General features: G+C 43.6%; 1 protein-coding gene across 7 annotated transcripts in view; it reads right to left on the bottom strand.

Moving 5' to 3' along the window:
* Positions 1–27,684, bottom strand: part of LOC116244690 (tropomodulin-2) — a 34,858-nt gene extending 7,174 nt beyond the window's left edge. Inside the window, exons 1-6 of one of the 7 annotated variants that reach the window (XM_090148871.1) lie at positions 23,759–23,831; positions 23,230–23,348; positions 14,794–14,999; positions 12,911–13,067; positions 2,946–3,068; positions 1,352–1,438 (exon numbers count right to left, since the gene is read on the bottom strand). In XM_090148871.1, coding sequence (XP_090004997.1) covers positions 1,352–1,438; positions 2,946–3,068; positions 12,911–13,067; positions 14,794–14,919 — 493 coding nt within the window. In that variant the 5' untranslated portion in view covers positions 14,920–14,999; positions 23,230–23,348; positions 23,759–23,831. Of the gene's footprint in view, positions 1–1,351; positions 1,439–2,945; positions 3,069–12,910; positions 13,068–14,793; positions 15,000–15,080; positions 15,103–15,455; positions 15,576–23,229; positions 23,349–23,758; positions 23,849–23,992; positions 24,114–27,082 lie in introns of those variants that run through there. The other 6 variants (XM_090148872.1, XM_090148874.1, XM_090148873.1 and 3 more) reach the window with 6 other exon arrangements.
* Positions 27,685–27,689: the final 5 nt, after the last annotated feature.

Raw genomic sequence — 27,689 nt, 5'->3', positions numbered from 1 at the left:
TAGCTTAGAACACAATTAGTACTTCTAATTCCAAGACATACAGTTGTGAGGATTAATTTGTAAGCCCTGACCACCCAAACCACTAGAAGAAACAAAGGAGTATGTTTTGGACCACATGTGTATTTAAACCCTTTCACTTTGTCACAATGAATTATTTAGAAGACTTGTGCTCAAGCCTCTGTGCACAATACATTTCTGCTCAAAGTTCATCCCACATCATGGGCCAAAACAAAACCAAATACACTATAGAACTTAACAGAGATGAATTCATTCACAAACCTGAAGCTGATTTTCATTCCATTCCCCTTTAGATCATTTTTACTCGTTTACCAATTCCCTGAGAGACCACGCATGTGCCTGAAGAACACTCCAGCCTTCCTAAAGATCAGGAAGTTGAAAACTGCTGGTAGAGAATTTGCTGGGCTTTGGGTTCAAGGATGGAAAGCAAAGAAAAGCCAGCAAAGTGAGTTTGCACTTAGAGCAATGCCATGCCAAGCTGGAACCTGGGCAGGGACTCACCCCCATCCTCAGTTGGGGTTACTCTGTTACTCAGCCTAGAATTAGCAGTATTCTCCCTTTTCCCCTTCTTGTTGTTTCTCATGAGTTTTATTTTGTTTCTTCAATCATGGTGCAGTTTCACCACACTGACAGGCAACTTCTGAGCTGTGTCTCCCTCTTGTATTGAACCATTTCAGCTGGCCAAAGAAAGGCATTGCTTTTGGACCAAAGAATAAAGCGATGTGACAGGGCAATTTTCTGGCTGGTAAGTCTGTACTTGGAGCATAGTTTAGCTGACTCACATAGCTGACATTGTGACTCCAAGCGACAAAAATAATTTGAAATCTATGTGGATTACTAATGTATGCAGTTGCCTGCTAGGAGATAGATGGCAACTTGCACAGGGCCCCACTTAGGAGAGGGAGAGCCTTAATCCTGAGAAAAATGAAGTGACACAGCATTCTGCCTGCTTTCCCACCTCCTCTTTGGTAATAAGGGATGGAAATGAAAGTCCTTGGTAAGGACAGCGGTGGTTCTCCTGGCCTTGCAAGAAGAAAGTGCTTTTTGAGTGCTGCTTCCAAGGCAAAAGGCATTCCACAATTTTGTCTCAAACAGCAAAGTTACCTTACTTGGCGTCCCAGAGCTCGCTGAGCACTGGATGGAGGCACGGCAGCTCCTGAGCCTGTGATGAGAAAAACCTGGGGTTCAAATGTAACCCTCACCTCTGAGATTTGATATACCACAGGTCTGCTTTATTTAGTATAAATGCTTCTGGGTTTCTTGGATGACTGTGCTTCCCATGTACCTAAGGAGCCACGTAACAGACATAGCCCACAAAGAAATGTTTGCTTACTTCTCATGCTTCCTTTTCCATCTTTACTGCGGGCTCCTCCTTCATCAAATTTTGGGTTATTGACCATGTTGTGCACTCCAAGGACAGCTATAAACGTGTAAACATCAGCAACAGGATACAGTGTTAATAGCAGGAGCAAGGATTGCAGAAAAACATATGCTACAAATTCTACTTTAGTTCTCCAAATTGAGTTTATAACATTTTAGCTCTGAGTTGAGCTTGCAGCATGCAGTCAGGGAAGTGCCAGCTGGAAGGCACTGCCAGGGGTCACCTTGTCCAGCATCCCTCCCTTGCAGGAGTGCTGCCAGCATTAACCAGGTCAGCCGTGGCTTTGTCTAGCTGGGTCCTGAAAGCATCCAGGGATGGAAATCCCACAGTCTCCTTGGGTAGCTTGCTGCAATGCAACCCTCCTTAATGATTTCATTTTTTTTCCTTTAACATACAACCCAAACCCCTTACTGCTCCTTGTTGTATTGCTTGGCACATTGGAGATGGTTTTGACTTCACATGTGGTTAGATTAATAAATGGGTATTCATCTTGGGGTTCTTATAGAAGCACATAGATGCTAACATGCTTAGGAAGAATCAGAATATATTCAGCACTTTAAAATAAATAGTAAGGCTATAAGCTGCTGTGAGAAAAGAGAACTAAACTCCATCAAAGATACAAAGTTATGTTTTATGCAAATGAACTTCCACAGTGTCAGAGAATAAACTATGCTTTTTCCTTCTCCCTTAGATTATCTACTCAGACTTTATGCTGTTCATTCAATTTTTACTTTTTTTTTTTTTTTTACTTTTATCATCACATTTTCCTTATGAGAGAAACTCCTTGTTCTGTAAGCAGTGATATTTGCTGTTACAGACTCCATTCAAAACTCTCAGCAGTAGGTGTGCTGCTGCTTTTTGTTAGACTTTGATACCTACAAACTCAGTCACAAATGGCTGGATGCTGACCAGAGCTGAGCAACACTTGGAACTCCATTCCATAAACTTCAGGCTCCGTGAGAAGTGCCAGCTGCACCACAGCCCTAGATTGCTGTGATACATCACATGTCAGCAGAGTCAAGTCTAATGCATCCCAATATGTGTGGTGTAGCCAAGGATTATAGAAGATAATGGTGAGATTGTGTCCTCTGATGGGACAACAGAATAGTTATACAAAGTTTGGGTTTAATGTTGATCCAACACAGATTCAGATGAATGGAAAACACTGAAATATTTCATTTAGATTTTCTTAATTAAAAACAGAAAAATGTCAATGGAGCTGAAACTCTCCCACCAAAGTTTTTATACTGATTAGAGCCATGAAACATTGGCCATGCATCTCAGCAGAGTAACATCAGTGATCTCTAACAAAGCACATGCCCCAGTCTCCCACTTGTTGACCCTTCCCTTCCCCAGATCTCATTAGCTGCTTCATCTCCTCTGCTGGCCTGCCCCACATCAATTAGAGATAGGTGAAAGGTCTGCAGCAGCTCTCGGCTCATGCTCAAAGTGCTCATGGGCACGGCATGGGACGATACTGACCCCGGTGCCAGCTCCAGGCAGAGAGCTGGATGTGTCAGGGGACCATGCTCATGTACCATCTAACCTGCAAGGTCATAGAGCTCCGTATCTGAAGCGCTGGCCAGGGCTTCTTCAAGCTCCGGATCCAGGGTCACTTTCTCTTCTGTACGAGTTTCTATGGGTTTTTCTTTAGGGATAAATATTTTTCCTAGGAGAAGAAAAAAGCCAGAGTGACTAATGGATTATTTTAACAACTCATCTGCCTCCTGGCGCTGGAGGGAGTAGGTCTGTGATAGTGGAGCTGCTTGGAAAAGTCTCAAGTGCAAGTTTTCCTGTTTCTTACTTGATGCTATCCTCAACACCAGGATCTTAATAAGAGTCTAAAAATAAACAGTGAAGACTTCTGCTCTGTGTTGGTGATTGTTACTATGGAAGCGAATTTCCTAAAATAAATCCCCAGGAGCAGTGACAGCAGGGATTTTTCTGAAGTTTCTGTGGGCTTATATTAGGCAGAATCAGGTCTACACAGAAAGCTTGCAGAAATTTCATCCTCATAATTAAGCGAGGCACCAGAGGCAATTAAAACCATCCTACTGAAGGAACTTTTGGTTTACAAATGCCGTACAAAAGCCTTAAAGCTCTGCAAACCCGATCACTTTCAGACATTCAGCTTAGTTCCCAGCCTTTCCATCAGTATTTTCCCTCCATCTCCTGATAATTGTTCACTTAAACAGCTTTTTCTTGATCACCTGTGCAGACCTGAAAAGGCTGAACTAAACCTCGTATTCCCCAAGGCTTGTTTGTTCCCTGCCTGTTTCCCATTCTCCACCCCTCCTTGTGCCCAGGCATGTTGCTGTTAGCAGGTGGTTCCATGGGACATCGCCTGAAGACCGTCAGCCCTTCTGCTGAAATGAAGAGACTGAAGGAGAAATCCAGAAACAACACAGGAAGTCAAACTTCCAGCCTTAGGCTGTTATTGTAGCCAATAGCAATAATGTGATGCTGGAGCAGAGCAAGATCCCTAAAATTAAAGTTCCAGTGGAATGAAGCTGGGATGAGTTTTGGGTGTAGGAGGATTTGGCCCGCTGTCAACTTCAAGCTGCTTTATTTGTGCGGCACGATCTTGGTGATATTATTTTGTTACTCTTAATAAATGCAGTTCTGCTATCTTGTGTTCAACTACAGACTTTCTGCCCCCGTTTTTTTCAACACTGGCATCCTCATGGTTTTTTTTTTCCCATTATCATAGAATCACGGAATCACCACGGTTGGAAAAGACCTCCAAGACCATCTGGTTCAACCATCCACCTACCACCAACATTTCCCCACTAAACCACATCCCTCAGAACAACAGCTAAATGTTTCTTGAACACCTCCACAGTGACTCCACCACCTCCCTGGGCAGCCAGTTCCATCAGCTGACCGCTCTTTCATAATGTTCCAAAGCATCACTTCTGTGTAGATAATACCCAACGCATTTATCTCTTCCATACAAGCTTTTCTACTGCAATTTCTGTATTGTCAACTTCCATGAAAGAGGTCACTGAACAGGCTCAGAAAAAAATAAAAATAAAAATGGAATTTTCTGAAGCAGACAAGCTTACTGATGCAGAATTTGACTCATTTATTCTAGAGATATTTGCACCGAGGCTAAATAACTTCAGAGCACAAAACTGGATAGAAGGTTATGCAGAAAGCAAAAGTAGTATCATATGATGATTCATTTTTTCATGTGATATTTTAAGCAAGCCATTTTTTAACAAGAGGCTTCTAGAAGATAAAGTCCTCTGTGGGCTAAGGGTAGGGATTGTTTTCACTTTCAGCCTGCATTCAGTGCTGAATCACAGACAGCCGTCCCAGCAGCAGCAATGAGAAGACAAGTGGCAAACTTGGGGTGAGGAATGCTCGTATGCTGAAGACAGATTAGTCACACTCTGCAGAGTGCAGAACAGAGCAGATGCTGTGATTTCAGACTCGCTCTGTACTGTCCCTTAACCTGAAGTGAGGGACGGCAGCTTCCAGATGCCACAGACCAGGAGTTAGCTGATGCTAGGAGTTAAGCAACTTGACTGGTTAGGATAATGCATCAAGAGAAATTCCATGACTCCACTGGAAGCTACAAGACCCAAAGGAGCCAGGATATCTGAGTAAACAATCAACAGTGAGGAGCACTGGCTGTGAGACATTTTCCTTTCAGATCAGTGGCGGTTCCTCGAGTTCTCAGTAATCAGTAGTTCATTTAAGACCTAGAGGGAATCCTGCTTATCTTTATTCTGAGTGACAGCATTACCCCAGCCAGCCGTGCTCAGAGCTGTGGCTGGTACCAGCCATCTCAGGAGGGCAGGCAGCGCTGTGCTGGGAGCCCAGAGCCCAGCCTGACTGCTTGCAAGCACTGACAGAAGGCTGTCTTTGGATTGTCTTGCTCTGCTATTCAAGGGAGCCTAGCTTGACTCCCAGAGCTGCTGTGAAAATAGCTTTGGAAAGGCCTCTTGCCATGTCAGCACCAAGTGGTGGGGCTGTCTGGGGCAGAGTGATGCTTCCATTTCAGAATCCCAGACTGGTACAAGTGGGGACAAAGTAATGCTGTTAGTGGACACAGGGCCTCAAGTCTTGGGTAAATGAGAGTGGTATATATTTCAATTGGTCCTTCTCTCTGAATTTTGGAAGTGGGTAGGCCAAGTATCTTGTACAGAAAGAAAGCAGAAACTAGTACAGGTTCATACTTTCTTCATATGGTTCACATGTATAGGAGTGTAATTTTAAAGCATTTGTTTCAGGCATATGTAATTATTGGATGGCAGCCCAAAGCTTTCTAAATGTGTATATGACTCTCAATGAGAGTTTCATTTAAAGCATTCTTGGCAAATGTTTTAGAAAAAATATTCTATTACTGGCTGTATGAAATATTTAAAGGGGCAAAGTCATGTCAGAGATGAAAATATGTCTCTTTAATATATGTCAGCCTTTCTGGCATCCAATGGCTTTGTAAAATTGTTCTTCTTTCTGCTATCTAGACAAGGACATTCTTTTGCATTAGCCCGATGTGAGGAGATTTTGCAGCATAACAGCCTTTAGAAGAGCTTATGCATTTAGCATGTTATTAAGAATTCATTACCTTTCCATCAGCAGCAAAACTGCGTGCATGTGTTTATAGACTGCAGTCGGTCCGTTTTCCTGCTTTATTTTAAGGACAGAGTTCAAATATCCAGGAGGTTCCTCCTGTCCCACATTCCTACATTGTAAATTCATTTTATAGCGCAACTCATTTTATCTTGGAATCCACTGACAAAAAAAATAAGGATTATGGCCTCCTTGTCCCAAGGGACCAGCTTAAATTTAAAATGGATTATTTGTAAATACTTTGAAGCCACAGAGGAATAGTTTTATTATTTTGAAGTTAGATTTATGAAAAAAAAGCTGCCTTTTCTATTCATGCTGTAATTTGGAATTTAGATATGATTAACGTTGGCTGGGTTACCTTTGCCTCCAGAATATGTTCACGTTCCAAGCTATTTCTTAACATTAATAGCTTATCTTTCTTTGAAAATAGTGACAAAAACATAGCAAGAAAAGCTATGTTTCTATGTGTCGTACTTCAGTGTCAGCATTAAGCCAACACACACTTAGTACCAATTATATGTATTTTTTTGTGTTTAACTGCAAAATGAATTTCTGTTTTGATGAAAACAAACTTGAAAGCATTAAAATATCATTTTACTTTTACACACACACATATATATATAAAGGTCTGGAAGCCAAAGTGAAATTCTACACATCAGTCAATGGAATTCTCCCCTTCCTTCAGTCAAACCGGGATAACTGGCTGTGGTGACCTGGATGACAACTGGGGTGGATGCTTATAGCCCAGGGGACTTTGTGACTGTGAGTGTGGTGACTGAAGATCTGTACTGGCTCAGCATTACAGCAGCCCTATTCTTTTTTAAGCATTGCTAAACTTCTATTCAAATTGAAATAGGATATGGTTCACGTTTTACTCAAAAGGGGTTCAGGGCAAGAAAAGAGCCTATTGAAAGCCAAAGAGAAGGATTCAGTAAAAAGGACTGAATCAAATACAGAGAGACTTAGAAATGCAGAATGAGATGAAAGGAAAACAAATCCTCTGGAAAAAAAAAAAAAAAAGGAAAAAGAAAAAAAAAAAAAGAAAAAAAAAGAAAAAAAGAAAAAAAAAAAGAAAAAAAAAAGAAAAAAAAAGAAATACTCCAGGTACTGTCATAAACCCATGGATGTAGTTCTGCCACTTGGTGTGAGGAAGCTGAGATTTCCTGCACTGCTCAGATGCCTCCTTTAAAGCAACGTCAAAGGAAAGCAAGGAAATGAGACACATCCCTGTCTCCATCTCCTTATGCAATAGCAATTAGCTACATAAGCATATATGCACATCTATAGGAAAACTGAGGAGGTGACTATGCCAAGCGCATTGTGGTAAAATAAGTTTATTTGCTTATTGTTATGTAAGGGGAAAACAGAGAAACTGAACAGCACAGCTGATGGGATTGTATTAACAGGCACATTCATAAAACATTTTGAAGATTTCATCATCACTTGAAGTTCACAGCATTTGGAGCAGCCTTTGTGGTGTGTCTGCTCTTTGCCTTGCTTCTTAGCCTTCATCAGACTCTTGTGAATAAATGTAAGTTGCCACCATTTTTATTTGCCTACTGTTTAATATTTATTCCCACTTTGCACAAGTCAAAGGGACTCAACAAAGTGCATAACAATGAGAAATAACTTCATTTTTACTCAAGTGCCTTTTCCAAAATGTCCTTTCTATCAGTTTTACAAAGGACAGTTACTTAATTTTATACAGAGGCATTTTCTGCCATAATTGTAAAGTAATTACTTTCTTTTCCTATAAACTGTAACTCAAATTATTGTACTTCCAAGAAAATATCTGGTTACACTTATTACTTCTTACTTTTCAGTGAATCACTGACTACAGTGAGTGTCTGTTTATTCTCCATTACAGAATGTTGTAATTCTGAGGTCACAGCACTGACCTTAGAAGTGAAATCCAATGATCTTGGAAATCTGCCTTGCATAAATCACAGACACTTGATTCACTTTTTCCATTTTGCACTATTCTTTTCTTTTGAGGCTTACTTAAGTTTCCCACTCCAGATACTCCGTGAAAATGGGGCTAAATCAATACTTTCTGAGAATAAATGTGTATTATGAAGAAGAAAGCAACCAAGTTCAAGTAAGTGTGAAGCTGAAAGCCAGAAGTAATTAAAACACAGTATCATAATTGCTGCTGTACTGCTACTCTTGGATTACTGACTGTATCATCTATGCCTTAAATCAGCACAATGCAAAAGGAAGGTTGCAAAGTTCAACTTTCCAAAGCTGTTAAATCTATTGTGCATATACACAGAGCAAAGATAAGTTGCAGCAGCATCCTTGGCTTCAATCAGCATGCAGTGATCCTGCCACCTTATTGCTGCTGTGCTGGCACATGTGCCCTCTGTGCAGGCAGGCAGAGGCTCTGAGGACACAAGTAGTATTCATGCAGGAGCACGTGTGGAGAGCACCAGAACAAACTGGAGGTGCCAAAAGTAAAATATCACTAAGATTCCAAATGCAACTGTGTTTCCCTAGGGATTGCAAAGGGCATGCATTTCTGGTCACATCTTCAAAGCATGGAGGCATTGTAGCTCACAAAAAACAGCTGGAAAAATTTACTTGAGATGGCTAAAACAATGTGTTTTCTCCTAACCTTGTTCTTGGAAACAGCTGAGTCCTTTTTTGCTGACACTTTCCAAAAATCCAGCCTGAGGCAGACTCTCAGCATGGGAAATTTCAGTGTAAACTGTGGAAGTTTGGCAAAGTCAGGAGCAACTAAAACAGGGTCTTCCAAAAGCAAGCAATGAAAGACATTGGCTTCAGGAATTACTGTCAGCAACAGCCCCTTTTTCATGCTTTAAGACACAAACATCAATTTTAAATTTAAGACTTGGAGAATAGGAAGAAGGTGGCAAAAATTGAAACAAACGTTAGATTTGGGGGGGGCTTTTTTGTCAGTCCAAAGAAGATACCATGTCCCTAAACTAAACCCTTACATTTCTATGCAGAGTCTGGTACAGAGGCTGGGAACTCATTAGCATCTGTTCTATTACTCTGACCTTCTGAAAATGACTCTCATTATCACCGGGCTGAGTACTGATACTCTGCATGGCACAGCACAACTCTCAAGATAGATGGTCTCTGCCAGAGCAACTGAAAACAGGGGTTTGCCCCAAAGTTCTCTGGTTAATCACCATTATTCTTCCTTTTTCCTTTTACCAGCCGACTGAAAATGTTGGTGTTTAATCACACACAAGCATTTTCCCCTTCCCTTTCCAGACACAAATAATAATAGCCCGATCCACTGGAGTTTTTCCATGAGGAGAACTGGATTGCATCCAGTCTGAAATGGTTTGGCCAAGAGCGGAAGACCTTGCAGAAAACAGAGACAGTGATGAAGGACTGAAACAGCAATCCTTAACAGCAATCTAAAAGGGCACGGCCAGCTTTTTGTATCTGATCATCTTTCACCATAGAACTTCTTTCAATTATGTTTCATTACTATCATGCAGTAAGAGAACCACCGCAACAAAGCAGAAACAGAAATGTTGCTAACAGCGTACGCTTGCATTACAGTAGTGCTTAACTAAGATCAGCTGCACACATCAGTGAGAGAAAGCTGCGGGCAGCATTTTCTCAGCAAAGAAGGTAAGCGCAGATCAGAGGATTATGTTCCTTTCTAGAAATGGATGGGTAGGAAAAATTGGGGACAAGGCCATGAGAACAGTGGGGCAGGCCTTAAGTGCCAGTCCAGATCCTACGACACAAAATGCACCATTCCCACTTCTCAGGCCTTCTCTCTACCTTAAACAGAGTCTCAATCCCGTTTCCTTTTATTGTAATGACACAGCAATAGCACTGCTAGTGCCTGAGAAATCAGAGGCACTAGCCCTTACCCTCTTCATCTTATTTTTTACTCCACAATAAAAAGGCTTCAGAGCAACCTTCCTGTGACCACCGGCCATCCCAGCTACATGCATAGAGGGCAGTGGGTCACTGAGCAACTTCACTGTCTTCCATGTAGGGATTTCTAGAGCATCTGTCTGAAGTAGGAACTAATCCAAACGTCCATAAGATAAACACTTAGAAGCTGCCAATCACTATGGCTACACTAATCGGCACTACACCTCTGCTGCTTATTAGAAATGAGCTCTGCTTGTGGGGATGGCTGACTAACAGCAGTTACACACCAGTTCCTGAAAGCTGCCCGATCTTCTGCATGCACCCATGGGAGCAAGCACTTGGATGGGGACATTCTGACAGAGCATCCACCCCTGACATGCATTAGAGAAGATGTGGGGCAAAGCGATCTGACAAACCTGCTCAGTGGTAGCCTGGGTGCACTGCCACCAGGCTGGTGGAACGTTCTGTCCCAGGCTCAGCACAAAACTTGGGGTTCACTGAAATTTGAGAGCTGTTCCATGAAAACTTTTTGTACAGCAATTAATGTCATAAGCTAACAGGCTGAAATCTGGCAGAGGGCCAAAGCTCTAATGCATGCCATATGTTTGACTGTTTTTGCCAAGCATTTCCAGTCCCTCAAAACCATGATTATAATCAAAACCAAGGCAATTCCCTGCACAACCACCCCCCACCTTGAGCTCGTATTTAACACTTCCTGTGCTCCAACCACTCTGAATATCCCCCTTAGCTTTGGAATTTGTTTGGCCTTGTTCTCTAGCACAATCAAAACCTTATGGTTGTGTTGAGCATATAGAGACCAACATACAGAACTGAATTCTGTCCTTCAGCAGCATTTTGGTATTGCTTTTTGTTCAAGAGCACTCCAATAAAACATTAACAACAGAAGAAAAAAGGCAGAGAAAAAAATAACCATGTATCACAGACTGTTCTGGAAGGAGGACATTTTAAATGCCACCTTCTTCCAGCTCATCACCAAATTTTCAAGTCAGTATCAGATTTGCATGATAAAGATAGGAACTGGTAGAAACATCACTTAACACTTGGTAGAAGCATCCTACCTCCTAAATGTGGAAAAATAGATTATTTCCCAGTGTATGACAAATATCAAAGTAGAAAAGAGTAACAAAAACTAAGCAATACTTCACATCTTCTAATCCTACTGACAGGCAAACATCCTCAGGTGGTAAATAATGCCAAATGGTACATAGGCATTGACACCTCCCACTTCTTATACATAACTAGAGGCACTCTGGAACTGTTCCAGAACTTAATTTTTAACTACCAGAATTGCTGTAAAATATATCTGTGGCTATTTACAATATGGCTACATTATAGTGCTGCTATAGTGTAAAAAGTGATTTAACAGGCATATATATATAGCATAATTATATAAATATTTACCAGACTGTAAATACACTTTAAAGCCCATCAACTTGCAAAGATGAAGAACAAGCTTTTCCCAAGCTATCTTCCTCAGTTTCCTGTGAGGATGTATTTTCAAAACACAAGCTATTTAACCCAAGCTAATCACTGAGCTTTAGAAGAACACTATCAACACTTAAATCTAGTCTGTAATGTCATATATTGGATATCCAGATGCATAGGAAACATTCTGATAGGCAGCAATGTTTATTTAGCCTCATCAGATGAAAACTCAGTAGAATAAGCAGTGTGTGGAGTCGCACTGCCACGGATGGCGCTGGGATTTGTTTTACGCAGCTGCTGTGCCAGTCCTGCAGGTGCATGTATCTCCATGCAGCACCATTTTGTGCATTTATGTGTGAGATTTCAAATGTGATTGCAGTGCAAAATGACAAAGTCTCAGCCCTAAGTCAGCGAGGTATCAGTAAGGTGAGACCTGACTGAAGGTGTTGGTACAAATATGCAGCGGCCTGTGAGTAGTAACTTACCCTGTTCTGGGACAGTGGTGCATAGGAGACTGGAAAATTGAAACATTTGGCAGTAAAGCTACACACCAATAAACCATTCTCCTCTCTGCACAGAACGTGGTTGATCCCTTGCTACCTGCAGGATCCCTGCAGCATTCCTGTATTTCCATAGGGCTCAGAATCAGCCCAATGAGTAGCAAGGAGCTCAAGGGACGGATGGAGGATAAAGGAGATAAATGAATATGCTGCAGGATAAAATAATGCAGTGATCAGATCTAGCTGTAAACTGTCTCCTTCATCTGAAACCATTCTTCCACAGAACAAAAATACAATGTAATGACAGTAGCAGCCACTCTTGCCTGGCAAGGAACATTTGTATCTTCAGTAGTGACACGTAAAGTGAAAAGTGTTGCACTTGACTGCCTTGAAATTCCCTCTTTTCTTTAAGTAGGTCCTACTGGAACCAGGGGCTGATGGTCAGGAATGACCCAGACTGTCCCTGTTGGAATGCAGGGATGGCTGCAGGCAGCTCTTTGTATCCACTGCATGGAGACGAGGAAACGGTGCCATACAGCACTGCTTGCTTTAAAACACGGTTGTTCCTGCCCTCAGGTTACCCTACCTATGTTTAGGTGATTAGAATTAAGTTTTCCTTTTTTCTCTTTTTCCCTGTAGCTGTAGGGCAAGGGGAAACAATGAAGCTATCTGCATGAATAGCGTTACCAGATGTGCTAGTAAACAAGTGCAAAAATACTTATTTTTGGGGAGCATATTCCCTGAGTTATCACACACAGCAACTGCAGGCATACTGGCTTAGGAAGGCATCTCTTTTCCTGCAGAACACCTCCCCCAGCACACACCCTCACACGGCCTGGGAGCAGTGTGCTGAGCGTGAGGCCAGCCATGCCTGCACTCGCCTCCAGCCAAGGCCCAGCCGGCAGCACGCCTAACCCTGAAGCTGGAGCCATGGGGCAGTGAGGCAGACACCGTGTGATGGGCAAAGCCACCGTGTCACCTCCTGCAGCAGCCCTGAGCCTGACTCACCAGCCTTGCCCTGCAAGGTGGCCTCCAGCTCCCTGTCCTGACCAGCCTGACAGAAGGGCTGGGCACCCAGGTGTAGGTCATGATTCAACCCTGACATGAAAGGTAGCCGTACCTTTCTTCTCTCCTGTAAATGGAACAAAGTCTTCCCTGTCCTTGTGCTCAAGTGCTTGCTTCTCCAAGTATGAAAGCAGGCGTTCTCTGTCGAAGGGCCCCGTGGCAGGCTTTGTTGTCTGGTCCTTTTGCCGAAATCCAGCTGGAAGCAAGGCGTTCTGTGAAGGCATGTGGAAGGGAAGGTGGCATGTAAAGGAGACGATGCAAGTTCATACAGTCTTCCAAGTTACTCAATCTATTTTTTTTTAAGTGGAATTATTATTTGCATGTTTCTTCATATAGTGCTCCTTGAGGACAGCAATAACACACATTACCTAAATGTAACCAATAAAACCAGGGTGTCTTCCTGTTCGTTACACCTCTTAATATCTTCATTAACTACATCTACAACCGTAATATGGAAGAACAGAGCAAAATCAGAGCACTTTCTGTTACACATACACATACATAGAGTTTACAGCCCGAGTAAACATAGTAGATAGGCTTCCTCTGCATTTTCTTCCCTCTATTTACTTGTTTCTCCTCCCAATTTTTTCTTTCTCTCCCTTCATTTTTTCCAAAACTCTCTTTAAGCTATTACAAATCTCTCTTGAACTTCAGAAATTAATGGAATGCACAGAAAGTAATTGGTGAATGATGTGGATGTCAGCTATTCAGAGCACGCAAGAAGCAAGTACACAAAGCCCCACTTTAAACATGTAGCTGCATGACCATGTGATTGTCTCTGCCTCCTGTAACATAGGAAGATGCACAAAGCTCTCTGCCCAGAAAACCCCACATGGACAATACATGGACATGGTGGTGAATATGCAGCAAAGCCAATGTGTGGAAGATGCCCTTGGAGTAGCGCAGGAACATTTCACTGCTGGCCAGAACATGCACTGCAAAGCTGATCTGTGGCAAACAGCCATCAAATTCAGAGCATAACCAGTGAACTCCAGACACTAGACATTTCATCTCTGCTTGCACAGACGTGCCCAGAGTGCTGCAAAATTACTGCACACGCACAGCTTGGCTACAAATACATGGTGGCTTTTTTTAAGATCTTCTGTCTCTATCTGAGATGCTAGATATTCTTGAAAATAACAGAAAATGCAATGTATTTGTGGTAAGTGGCAGTATGGAGGGTCAGAACAGTAGAGCCCAACCTTAAATTTCCAGGTAAATTCGTGTAATAAATCTACAGGCTATCTGTTGTTTTCTTTCCAGTTATTTTTGTCTTCAGAGTGAGTGGGTTTTATCTGTCAGTTTACTGGCCAATTTCCAAATTCCTACACCGGTTTGGAAGGTTTAAGGGTAGGAATAACCAGAATTCCCAGAAAGAAGGTTTGTGACTGTAGGTTTGTAGGACTTATGGTACTCAGGCCGGAGATCTTTAAACTTGTTGTGAGGCTGCTTCAAGTATCCAAATTACCCTCATTCTCTAGAAAATGACAGCTCTGTTGCTGAATCTTACTCTCCTTAATCATGCCCAAATATACTCTCTTCTGCTAAATATATCTGTGATGAATGACACAGACAACAGATTTCTGAAGTTCAAAAGATGTGATCTTCACGAACACCCATTCTGTTTGTTTGGTTTTTGCTCTGTGCTCAGAAATAGCAGCCATAAAGCACTCCTCAGTACACTGCAGTGTGCAAATGTGATTAAAGATTTAGGCTGCAGACAAGCTTGTGTCTAACAGATAAAGAAAGAGCACGGTGACTCCTATAAAAGCAAGGAGCACATCACAGCAGGAATGAAACCAGCATGTCCTTAGCAGAGCTGCTCCTCCTTCCGAGTGCATTGCCCCTCCCATGACAGACTACAGACACAGAATGCTGCAGTGTGCAGAATTTATAATGAACAGCTCCCAACTGTGAGCCCCTGGCCCCACTACTAACCTCAGGATCAAGGTCATCGAGAACATGCTCTAGCTGCTTCAGTTCATCCTCTGAGAGTTTGCTGAGTATTTCATCTTCATTGATATTCTTGTATTTCTCCAGCTCTTTTCGGAAAGGCAGAGACATGGCTCCTGCTGCACTGCTCAGCTGCTTCCCCTCCAGTTTCCAACCATGCAGGACTACGGAGCTTCTCGTGGTTTCACTCCCTGTTAACAATAAAGCATTATGAGCATCTCGGTTTAGCTGCTGCAGCCCTGAAGAGCCCGCATGCTGAGAGCCACATTTACAGTTTATTAATGAAAACAAAGCAGCACGATGCTCTGGCTCAGCTGCAGGAGTGGGATGTGCTGAGGCTGTGCAGCCCTACCCGAGGGATGGCAAGGGACCAGATGGCACTTGGGAGCCTCACAGGTGCAGTGGCAGAGACAAGCTATGATACCTATGTAAGAAAAAACATCGGGAACTTATCCCTTCCACAGAGATAAATCTGTTTTCTTTCATGTGCTCAGAAACAGCAGTATCTGCTGTTCTTTTGGCCAGAGGAATGAAAAGCATCAGAGGAAAGCCAAAGAAAGCAGCCCAGCCCTGACACAGAAGAAACAAAATGTTACACCTTGAGGTATTTTATCTTATTTCAACTTTGCCGAAGGCTAAAGGCTTACCCATATCATTTCAGCTGGCTTTCCAACATTTTGATTACTAAGCCGCTTTAGACTACGCTGGTTTGCAGTGCTATTTCAGAAATAGCTGTTTGGCTACAAACAGTAGCACTTCTGATCAAAATAAGTCTTGCAGGGGGATGTGCTACTTGGAGCTCAAGAGATCATTTGCCATTCACATGGGCACAACAATTAGTCATTGTCACATACTTTGTCATATGACTAAGAACTCTCTTTTTATTCACTGTTTTTTTTCCTTCTCAGACGCAATTTGAGAGCTAGAATCTGCTGTGAGTGGATGGAGTGACAGGGAATTAATGCACGATCAGACACAGCATCAGCTGCAGAGTTTAAATGGGATCCAGGCCTTCCCAAGCGTGCCCTGCTCCCCACCTCCACACAAAGCTCTCTGGATTACCTACAGCCAGTGGTGGGGTTTGGCAGCTGAGTTTTGCATGCACAGATTTAAGTTATGGTTGATAGGGCAAGCAGCCAGCAGGCACTGCACGTGGCTGATCTTTCAACCAGAACGTCCTTCAGCCAGGTCCTCAGCTGTCCTACACCAACAAAATCCACGCAGGTTGTGTTGCTCCTCACATGAGCTGGAAACTTGGGCTTTACTTTTCTTTTATTCAAAATCTACATGCAAATGTTGCATCTACTCACAGGCTTTCTATTAAAATATTAAATATTAAAAGACACCTCCTTTTGCTATTTATCTGAAAACAGCAGACTATAGAGACGGAAGAGAATAATTAGCACTATTCCAAATTAGACAAATCTGGAATCACAAGCCTTCCCTTGAAATGCTCAAACACGATATTCCAAGGAAAAGCATTATTTTGCCCATACAGCCTCATTCTTTTACTACTGTTTATTAGCCTTGTTAAACTGTGAGTCTGCTTCTGGAAGTTACACAGCAAGAGATGTTTCACAAAGATAGAGGAGCTGTGAAAAATTCTTGTATTATCAAAATTCTATTGTATGTGATGTGGGAACTACATTTGGGTAAAAAAGAATAACAAAGCAATGGCTAATGTTTTAAAAAAGCATTTTTTGTTAAAAAGAGAAGTATATTTTTTAAACTATGACAACAAATTGAGGAGCAGTACAGCAGTGCTAAGGGATCAGGTGCCTTCTCAAAGTTCCTTTGGATAAACTCATTAAACTCACAGCATTTCAGCTCGGCACTCATTAACAGGGCTGAAAACATTTCTTTGAGGGGATTAGAGCTTCTTAAAACTCTATTTAATGGTTTAAATGTTTCTTTCATTACAGTTAAATCGCAACCCTGGGAAAGACAGACACATAATCCTGAGGTCAGGTTTGCTGGGCACTGTTGGAAAAGCAACAGGTGAGATCACAGCACGGCTTGCCCTGCCTGGCCCAGCACTGCTTCCCAGGGAGAGCATCTTCCAGTGGCTTTATCACTATCAGCAAAACCATGGTTGTAAGGGCTGTTGTGAAAAAGGTTGTAAAGTTGAAGCCAGGTACTAATGGGTAATTACTGCAGTCAGGTTTGTTTTGGAGATGTTTCTGATTTCCTTGTGAACTATTTAAGGGCTTAGTCATAAAGGGCAGCATGCCAGGAGGTACTTTTCAACATACCAGACTCACTTCTGTCATGGCATGAAGCACTACTGGATAACCCATGTTAGTGTTAGTAGCGCATGGAAGAGCTTGAAATGATGCTTTTCTTGTATGCATGTGTTTATGACAGAAATTCCCTTGATATTTTCCCTTTCACAACTGCATCTTACTCTTTAGTGACTGAATAAAAAACAAAGGAACTGCTAAGGGGGATTCTTTGCCCACAGTCCTTGCAGGCAGTAAAGCTCTCCTGGATCTTGCCACTCACATGAGGAGCCCTGCTGAAGTGCCAGCCTTCACGTTCAGCCTCTGTGCTCACTATCAACCTTTTGCCACAATCACGTTATCAGGAACCAAGGGAACGAGATGGATCTAACAAGTCAGCATCGATCAGTCTGGAAAGGAAATGCTGAAGTCCTGAGTTCACACGCCCTGGAAATGGCACTGTAATGTGATGACTGCTATCTGCACCTTCCTAATTGGATTCCATTCTCTTAATTTTGTGTATGTAAACAGGGCCGTATGCTGTCTGTGCTGCTTAGTGCGGTTTGACTTTGTGAGTGTACACATACTGCTTACTTTTTACAGATGATATCCACTTGGGTTGCTTTGTTATGGTTACTGTAGGAAATAAACATACTGAAAACTGAAGAAAAGCAAACATAACCAGCAGCAGCTGCTAGCTGCCCTTATCTGGAGCACGCAAAGGCAGATCAGGTGTCAAAGGGAGGAGATGTTCCATCCAGCTGCAGAGGCACCGTGCTGCTCAGCATGGCCTTGCATCAGGGACACTGAGGGAAGAAGAATGGGGGTTCGTAGCTAAGACTGTTCAAACTTACAGGGAAGAGTGAACTCTGAGAATAAGGAATAGAAGAGCATAAATTCCATTTGTTTTTCCATTTAGTTTTAGTATTGAGGAAGAGTTTAACATGAGCTCAAAGACCCATCACTAAGCTGCAAGTGTGCCGTGCTGCTAGAAGCCCATTTGTGCCATCAGGACAGAGCAGAGCTGTATGGAGCAGTGCTTCTGCTAACTGTGCTACCTGTAGAGCTTTGTGGAGCACGGATGTTTCACAGTGAGCTTCAAAGGCTCCATTGCTGTCATTTTGCCTTTGATTTCTTCTAAAGAAAGAAATACTTATTTCTGATTAATCTGGGGTAGCTTTTTCACCCTTTGCTATCAGTGTGAGGATTCAAAACATATTTTCAAAGACAAAAGAGGTGTCATTGCTGTCTGCATAAAATCACTACATCTGTATGTGGTCAATGCTGTGGTAACTCCTATATTTTCTTGTGCTACATAAGAAGTTTTTTTATTACAAGCCTTATGTGCTACTGAAAGGTTTTGTAGAGTAGGTAGGCTGTAGGTTCTGCTGACACTGCAGTATTGCCAACATTTTCCACTGCTGATACTGCTGCTTCATTCTGAGATGGAATCAGTCCTCTGCTAAGTTACTGTCTGATGTCAGTGGTCCACTGTCCTGCAGAAGTCTTGGAACAAGTTGGCCTCCAGGACCAGCAGCTACAAAGGCTTCCTGTAGCACAGGCCGTACACCTAGAAAACCATCATGCACCAGAGCACTAGAGAGAATATTGTGATCCAGGTGATGTGAGCTCCTTGTTTGTGATAATGCATACAAGCTAAGAATGAAGTTGCATGGCAATCTGCACTTATTAATTAAACAGAGATGTACCAAATGGGAAATAATCTTATAGAGTAAAAAAAATCTTTTTTTAAAAATCAAATTTAAGAAATTGCTCCAAAGTGATCAAGAATTGCAAATCACAGCAACTGTTATTTATACAGGAAATCCTGATGTACAATCTCTTTTGAATGTTCTTCACATAGACAGTGATGGCTATTTACATTCTGAAAAACAGCCCAGGAACTGATCTGTAAATGCGGGAAAGTTCTTCACTTTCTTTCATCTCAAGTAGCTAAGCACAAACGTGAGGAACGGGTGGAATAAATCCCGAGTTAAACTGATACTGGACCAAATAAATAGGATTGGGGCCATTATGATTAAGAGCAGTGTTTGTGCCACACAAGCAGATGCTGTGAGATTCAGGTGATTGTTTTGTACCATCCCAGCAACACTGCCTTGAATCCAGCTCCACGCTGATGACCTCTCTGCTGTCCAGAAACTGCTATGAAAAATAAGGCTAAGCTCTTGAAAGCTGACATTTTAACACATATATATTTTAAGAAATACTCTGCTGCTTGACATACAGCTAAGGTTATTTTAATTTCTGTATGTAAACATAAAAAGCAAGAGCAACGTGTGCTTTCCAACCACGAGCAAAAGGAAGATGCATACAGTGTTACAGTATTTCCTTCTGGTTTAGAACTAGGAGGTTCTGGAATCTCTGAAGATGTAGAAAGGATGTATTAGGTCCAGCACAGCACAGAAGCACGGTGGTACTACACAGTGAAGCATTATAAGAGTGACTTTTTTGTGTGTGTGATGAAAATGGTATCAGCTGGAGATCCTGGTGTAAGTAAGAGGCATCACCAGGCAGCACTGAGGTCAAGGCTGGGCTGGGCAGTGCTTATGTTGCCAGATCTCTTCTACCCCAGATGAGTTTGCCATTATTTGTCATACTTCAGCAAAGAATCCCCAAAATTCTTATTTAAAACAGCTTTCAAATGAAGTGGGTTCTCTGCGCTGTTGTACAGTAATTGAGATCTGTTTCTGACTACACTTTATTAGAAATTCCCTTAACTTCATTTGCTGCAGAAAAAATCCTCACACACCTGTCTTTCCCCACCTGGAAATACTTGGAGGTGAATGGCTGAGCTGGCCGGCTGAGGCATTGTGCCTTTCACCTGCAGACACCAAACTCAAAGCAGGCACTACAAATGTTCTAGATGCCTAACCAAGGACTACAAAAGGGATTTGTTTGTTTCCATAAGTTACTGTTACTGTCTACAAGTACAGCTTTCTAGATTTGCACATCCTGGTCTATAAAGCAGCATTTTCCTTTCATCCTAATTTACTCTGATATTAACAATCCAACAGATCAGATACCCATCCGATTACTCAAATTGCCACCAAATGCTAGCAGTGTGTTAGCAAGGATATATTTCATCTAAAAAATGATGTGTGGTTTCTGGTTTTATGTTTGGCAAATTATCTCATTACATTTCCATTTGTATGATTAAAACCTGTTTGGCAGAAAATGTCACTTTATGTAAATGCTTTTTAACCCCCGGGCTAATCTAGAGTTAGTTCACATTATGTTCCTAGCAACTGCTCTAGTCCCAGAAAGAGACCAGTAAATAATTAACAATTGTGATGTCCTAATATTAGTCTAGGTTTGAACCTTCAGGAGGATTGGGCAGCGATCAGACACTCCATTTCATAACTGGATGAGCCTTTCTCACCACTGATCACTCTTAAGGTTACGTTACAGTTAGCTCCTCTTCTGAGAGCCTGACAACCAAACAAAATGCAAGGCATCAATTCATTTCAATTGGAGTTCGACCGTGCCCTTTATAAGTAAGTAACCATCAAGTAAATTGCAAAATTATCCATATGACTGTACCATCATTATTGAAGATAAAGAGAAGCAGTCTCTTTGATTCAGACAACATGAGAGTGTTTTCATTGGCAATAAAAGGAAGATGAAACATTAATGCTTCTCCCTCTTAAATACAGAATAAAGTTACATGATAAATAATTTCTGATTCTTTCCAAAATAACATTAACAGTACTACTCATAACTGTTCAAAACAGGAAAGCAAGTCCTGGGAAGGAACTAGTTTTCTTTACAATGGTTGATGAGTTTATAACCTATTTCTGGATGAAATTATATTTTTAGATCATAACCACCAGAATTGTTTCCATACCAAAAAACATAGTAAGTAATTAGGCGTTGACCATACGATAGTCCATAGCCCACCAACCGTAACCAGCGAACCACAAATTGCTCAGTTCCTGCCCACAGAAAGAGAATGACCAAACAAACCTAACTGTCCCTGCCAGCAGTGGGATTGCTGTTATGGTGTTCAGGCACGCCTGTGATGTGTCAGGTGTAAGAAATGGGAAAGAATACGGAGACCTGTCCCTCTGTCATGTCTCTCGCAGGAAGATTCTCTGCTATGGTCTTAGAGAGGTAAAGCTTTGGTTAAAAAATAACAAAGCAAACATCTTCTATTCCTGTTCACTGTGACTGGTGACCCTGCAGAACTGGAATGTAGGTTTCTTGCATCTTTAGAACTGGAGAACTTATTTAGGAAATCCATGCAGGGTGGTAACTGAGGCTGCACCACTGCTTGGACTGAACGATGGCTGCAGCCAGCAGCAGCCAAATGGATGGCACAGAGCAGGCATTGCACCCTGCAGCTGTTTGACTGGAACAAACCCATGGGAAAACACTGTAACTTCACACCTTACTGTCCTCACATAACTCTTTTATAAAATCACAGTATTAGTTAGCTTTTCTACAATTATAAACATGAAATATTTACTGTCTGAAACCAAGGGTGGTGTAAAACATGAGCCTGAAATCCAGCAGAGCAAAGTCTTCTCATACAGATGGACTATGAAACAGCAGCCCCACCCAAAGGCTCACAGTCCTCCGTGAGCTTTGGCTGTGATGTGCACAGAAGCACCTCTCTGCTGAGCTGTACGAGTGGCTGCTGCCCAGCACCACTGGGCTAAGATTCAAGATCCCAATGGAGACTATCAGTGGTGATGCTGGTCAGTGTTCTGTGCAAGTGGGTAAGAATCTATTGCAGAGCACCTGGAGGAAAGTGGCATCATTATGATGAGACTTTAACCTCGTTCGATAGCTACCAGACTCTGCAGGTTTGATTCTGCAAAGCATGTGCTGGGGTCAAGAATTATCCCCAGAAAAAAATCCAAATTAAGAAGGATTTTAAAAAGTAAGCTTACAGGTTCGTGTAGCCTTACATATAGATGACCAAATTCTGCTGTTAAACAGAAACCAGGGCTACACTGATGTGTTCCCTTCCATAACCTGACGTGTGAGCACACATGGCTAAAGGACACTGCCTGATCCCTCTTAATGCAAAACCCTGCAGAAATGCCACAGCCTCAGCCAAAAGGATACCCAACCATGGAAAACATCAGGCCAGGACATTCAGTAACTTAGGAATGCTACAGAAAACCCCAGAGCTGATCAGTAACAGCAGGAATGCATAAACATTGCTTGCCAGAAGTAGTAAAGCAGAGGAAATAAACAATAATAATTTGGGGAGTTATGCAACAAGAGAGCAAAGTGCACCATTTTGAACAAAATGATTTAGATCGTGAAGATGAGAGATGTTGCTAGCTAAATTCAGACAAACCCAACCAAGCTAGATGAATGGGAGAAAGGACAGGCATGGAATGTGGGTCAGCAAATAGCTCACAGAACCTCATTCACCTTTCATCTAATGGTAGAAGTCTAAATATCTCTGTAGTTTGTGGAAGTTCAGCTAGGAGCCATACTGCATACAGCACCACAGCAGAGTCTATTAGCGAGCAAAGGAGCACAGAATAATGCCACAAAGATGATAATGGCATTAGAATACATACACAGGAACTCCCTACAGCCCTGGATTTGAGTTCACATCTCCCTCACAATGATTGCAGGGGGAGATATCTGCAATATTAGGCCAGTTGGTCCCAGGTGTTCTTTCCCATTACACGTTCTTACCTCCGGGCAGAACAGAGGTTCAAGGGCAACTTCTGAGAGTAATCAGCTAAAGAAAAGCTTTCGTATGATGAGATATTGGAAAGTCCGGATCTATTTACATCAAACACACAACACAATACCTTACCGAAGCCTTCCTCTACCAAATGCTTTTGGAAGCATAGATTTACAGTCTGCTATTCAAGGCGGAAAAATAGGATCCGTCCCAATTATTATTTGATGTTTTACACTGTTGCATTTCTGGGTTTGTTTCATCACTAATGATGTTGCAATGTTGTACTAAGTTTGTTGTTCCTAATAACAGCACAGTCACACAAATCACCATTTTCATTCATTTTTCATTGCTGGACTCCTCACTTATATCTCTCAGTGGTCGACTACAGATTTTCTGCTGGCCATAGGGATTCCCTCAAAGCTTCCATCAAACTAAAAAACCCTAAACTAGCAGAGGAGCTACCGATCATTTTATCATCAGAAGATGATCAAGAAGAGTACTCGTGATACCATGAGGACACATTTTGCTCACCGAGAGCTTGGCAATGTTAGCAGATGAGCATCTTGTTCCTCAGCCAGGCGCTGGCACGTTTATTCCGGGCTGCTCTGCCGCACTGGAGCGTAACGCACCGCCTTCCTCCCGCTGCTTTCCTGCCATACAAATACATTGTGCTCCCCGCACACCTTCCTTTACAAAAAACACCTTCCTATCTTCTCATTTCATCGCACTGCTTCATCTCGGCTTCATCATTTAGCGCCCGGCATAAAGGATGTGAGCGCACCGAAATAAACACGTATGCATCACCTCACAAAACGCTCAGCAAAACAACATCCACGGCTCCAAACAGACTCAATCCGAGCGGACGGGGCTCAGCCCCGCACCGGGCTCTCCGCAACCCCCCCCCCCCCGCCCCGGCACCGCCCGGGCCCCGCACTGGGGCAGCAGCACCCCGACCGGGGATGCTCCGCCGCCCGCCCCGCTCCGCCCCACCTCGCACCGCACCCGCACCCGCACCGCCCCACCCCGCACCGCGCCGAGCCGCCGCCCGCCGCCGCCTTACCCCGCCGCGCCGCCGCCTGCGCCCCTCCGCGCCCCGAGCCCGGCGGCGGCAGGTGGGTGCCCGGCGCGGCGGCTGCGCAGCGCGGCCCCGGCCCTGCCGGGCACGCTGGGACTCGTAGTCCGGCCGTCCGCAGCCCGCAGCATCACCGCCCGCAGCCCCCGGGTATCCGACTGCCCGCCCTGTCTGGCGAAGGCCGACGGACCCCACGTTCAGAGCACATTTTTCGCCCCTCACCTTTGGCTCGTTGTCATGAGAGCACCGGGGGAATAAGAAGAGATTATTTGGATGCTTTTCCGCTCTTCTTTTCATTCGTTTCGACAATTTAGTTTGTCTGGGCTTTGATACTGTGCCAGTGTTAACTAAGGGTTGAGTTTGTGTGTAATCATACAATCATAGCATGGCTTGGGTTGGAGGGGACCTTAAAGATCACCGAGCCCCAACCCCCAGCTGTGTGTTGGGTGCCCCCCAGCTCAGCTGCCCAGAGCCCACCCAGCCTGGCCTCAAGCACCCCCAGGGATGGGGTACCCACAGCTCTGGGCAGCAGTGCCCGGGCCTCACCGCCCTCTAAGTGAAGATTTCCGTCCTAACATCTAACCTGTATCTCCCCTCTTTCAGTTTAAAGCCATTTCCCCTTGTCCTATCACTGTTAAACCATGTTAAGTCAGTCCTGCTGATAAGCTCCCTTCAAGTTCCCTTCATAATATGTAACACAATTTGAATGCAGTCCCTGCAATCAGTCTGTCCACAACCAAATTAACCACACCGCCCTCACAGGACAACACACTTCTGCCAAAGTGAGGCTCTAAGTGCTGAGCACCAAGCAATGAGTCACCAGCAGCAGAAAAACTGTTCCTGTGATTAAAACGCCTTTAAGTTTCATGATGTGTTGGCAAGAAAATGAGACATTCCCTTGTGAAGGAGCTGAATTTTCCTATGAAAAGCCATTTGATTTGGGTGGAAGCTCCACTGCAAACATGGTCCAGTCCGGGCATGAAACAGAGAGATGTGGACTCTGTTGTTAATATGGATTAAAACACCTTTTGGGTTTTCTCCAGTCTGTAGGACGAGGGCTTGAATGAGTTACTCAAATTGTTATTACACAAATACTGTAAAGGGAAATGTATGATATCAACACAGAACAAAAGTTCACTTTGGGGTGTTTGTTTTTTTGATAAACTTGTGCAAGTTTTGTACTCAGATTTTCCTGTCACGCCTTAAAATATATTTGAGTTGATATTCGGCTTCAGGGAATGGGAAGAGCCCCTCCCATGCCACCCTTTCCTTTAGCACTGTACCTGCTGACAAATTCACTTCCCATGGGTTTCTATAACCTGTAACAACACAGCACCTCCATGGTGTAGGCAGTGCTTGGCTGGACCCAAAGTTCCACTCGTTGCCGGTGCATTCTTCTCTCTTTCTGCCTTTTATCTCATGCATAGAACTTGTGAGCGAAAATAAGACACATGACCAGTGTTTGTCTAAGAAAAGCTACAGGTCCCTGCATGGCTGAGATGTACAGACAAAAATATAGGTTGCAAATACATACATCAGTTGTGGATGTACACAGCAGCAGCACACCTACGTGTACAGGAACAACATTCTCCTTAAAAGACAGCACACAAAGTAAAACACATCACATCTCAGTCTCACATACAGAGGATATGTTACAACTTATCGTTCTTTCTTCCAGAACCATGAAATGAAAATACCCTTTTTACAATTAGGGCAGTGAGGCATTGGCACAGGTTGCCCAGAGATGTGGATGTCCCATCCCTGGAGATACCTGAGGTCAGGCTGGAGGGGCTCTGAGCTCCTGATGGAGCTGTAGGTGTCCCTGTTCAGTGCAGGGGAGTTGGGACAGATGGTCTTTAGAGGTTCCCTCCAACTCAAACTATTCTATGATTCTTTTCCATAACAAGATAAAACACTACAATATTGCTCACTTATCTGAGAGGTGTTATATCCCATACATGGTATCTGCTAAGATACATCTGCATCAAATGACTGTGAACATCCAGACTGATCTCAGGGTGTTTGTTGGAGGCTACAGCCCCAAAGAACTCCTTTTTCCCTGGTAGAAATCTTCACACAGCACTTTGCCTCCAGGCCCCAAGCAGCCCGGCTGCTGCCTCCCTGCCAAGCCATCACCCAGTGAGTGCAGTGCTGAGGTTTGATGCTTCTCCAGCACCAAGCTGCATGCCAGCAGTTTGCATCTGTGTAAATCTCTAACTGGAGCATCCAAAAGCAAGCCTTATCTCCCTGGACTATTTGTAGCCAAAATGCGGTCAGTTGTTCTAAATTGTTGTGTTTTGTTGTTTTTTCTTTTAATAAAAAAGCAGAGGGGCTCCTGTGATCTTTTCATCTGTTTTCCTTATAACATGGCTTGTAAGACTTTGCTTAATTAATTCCTGCTTGAACTGGGGTATGTCTTTTAGACAACATCTGTTCCTGATTACTGTGCTGTGCGTGTTCTGATCCCTTCCCTTAAGACCAGCTGTTGATCAAATGCAGTGACCTGTATTTAGAAGCTCTTGGTTCAGGGACTGATCATCAAGCCTCACACCTCGGGCAAAGGCAGCATTGTACTCGTCTGCATGTAACATTGCTGAGTGATGGTGACATTACCAGCTGGTGTGGTTCATAAGCCCCTGGTGACAGGAGCCTGGTGGTGCTGGCATGAAGTGCTTGCCAGAAATACATCAAGTGAGGGTCTACAAGAAAACAGGGGACAGACTCTTTGGCAGAGTTTGTTTTGATAGGACTAGGGGAAATGGTCTCAAACTAAAAGGGGGGAGACATAGATTGGATATAAGGAAAAAGTTTTCTACAATAAGAGTAGTGAGGCACTGGCACTGGTTGCCCAGAGAGGGGTGGGTGCCCCATCCCTGGGGACACCCAAGGTCAGGCTGAAGGGGTCTGAGCACCTGATGGAGCTGTAGGTGTCCCTGTACAGTGCATGGGAGTCTGACCAGATGGCCTTTCAGACTTCCCTCCACTCAACCATTCTATAACTCTGTGAAGTAGCCAGGCTGCGCCCACACTCAGGCTGAGGTTTTCTAACTGCATTGGTTTGACAGATAGTAGGGTTTCCTTGACTTGTTTTACAAGGCAACATACAGCAATGCATCACAGAATCACCAAGGTTACAAAAGACCTCCAAACTAATTGAGTAACACTAACTTAAACTCAACAGTTGTTTCTCCCAAGCTTGATTCCTGTCAGTCCTTCAGTACCCATAGCACGCTAAGTCCTGAAGATACGTGTTGAGATGTGGGCACTGCACTTGCTGTGGCAGTACTGGTAATAGTAAGTCCCTGTACTTACTGATTTGTGGAACTGCATCTGAAATGGAGTCACTGCTTCCATTGGAAGGAATCCCTGGAGGGAACGTGATTTCCTCCCTCAGTTTGTTTCAGCCTGCGCTTGGCCACTCTCATCACAAATTATAAAGGATCGAGGGTCCAAGAGTTACAGGACTGAGGGTCCAGGTGCTGTGTTTGTTCATTATGCAGTTTGCTGACAGCATCCTTCCTCTCTACATCCTGCATCAGTTCCCAGGCAGGGAAATATTTCCGTGTCAGCCCACAGACACTGAGCTCGTGCTCCCCATCTGCACCGCACAGGCGGTCAGTGAACACGGTCCGATTTAAGCAGCTCAGGATTAGAGCCGAGGTGCTCCTGCCATGCGCAGCAGAGCCGCTGCCCGGCAGCAGGAAGGGCCGCGCTGGGAGCGCAGCGGGTCGCCTCAGCTCTGCGGAGCTTCCGCCGCGGTCAGGGTCCGCTCGGCGCTGTTTTGCACTGGCCGCACTTCCTTTCCTCGCCCTTGGCTAACAGAAAGCTCGCCTCAGCCTCTGAAGAAGCCGGCTTTCCGCTCATCCTTCTGAGCGCGTTCTGCCCGCCCTCGCACACCGGGCGGCCAGCTGGGGAAGCG

This window comes from Phasianus colchicus, chromosome 12, assembly GCF_987193195.1.
Source record: "Phasianus colchicus chromosome 12, bPhaCol1.hap1.1, whole genome shotgun sequence".
NCBI lineage: Eukaryota > Metazoa > Chordata > Aves > Galliformes > Phasianidae > Phasianus > Phasianus colchicus.
This window is presented reverse-complemented; position numbering and strand designations above follow the sequence as displayed.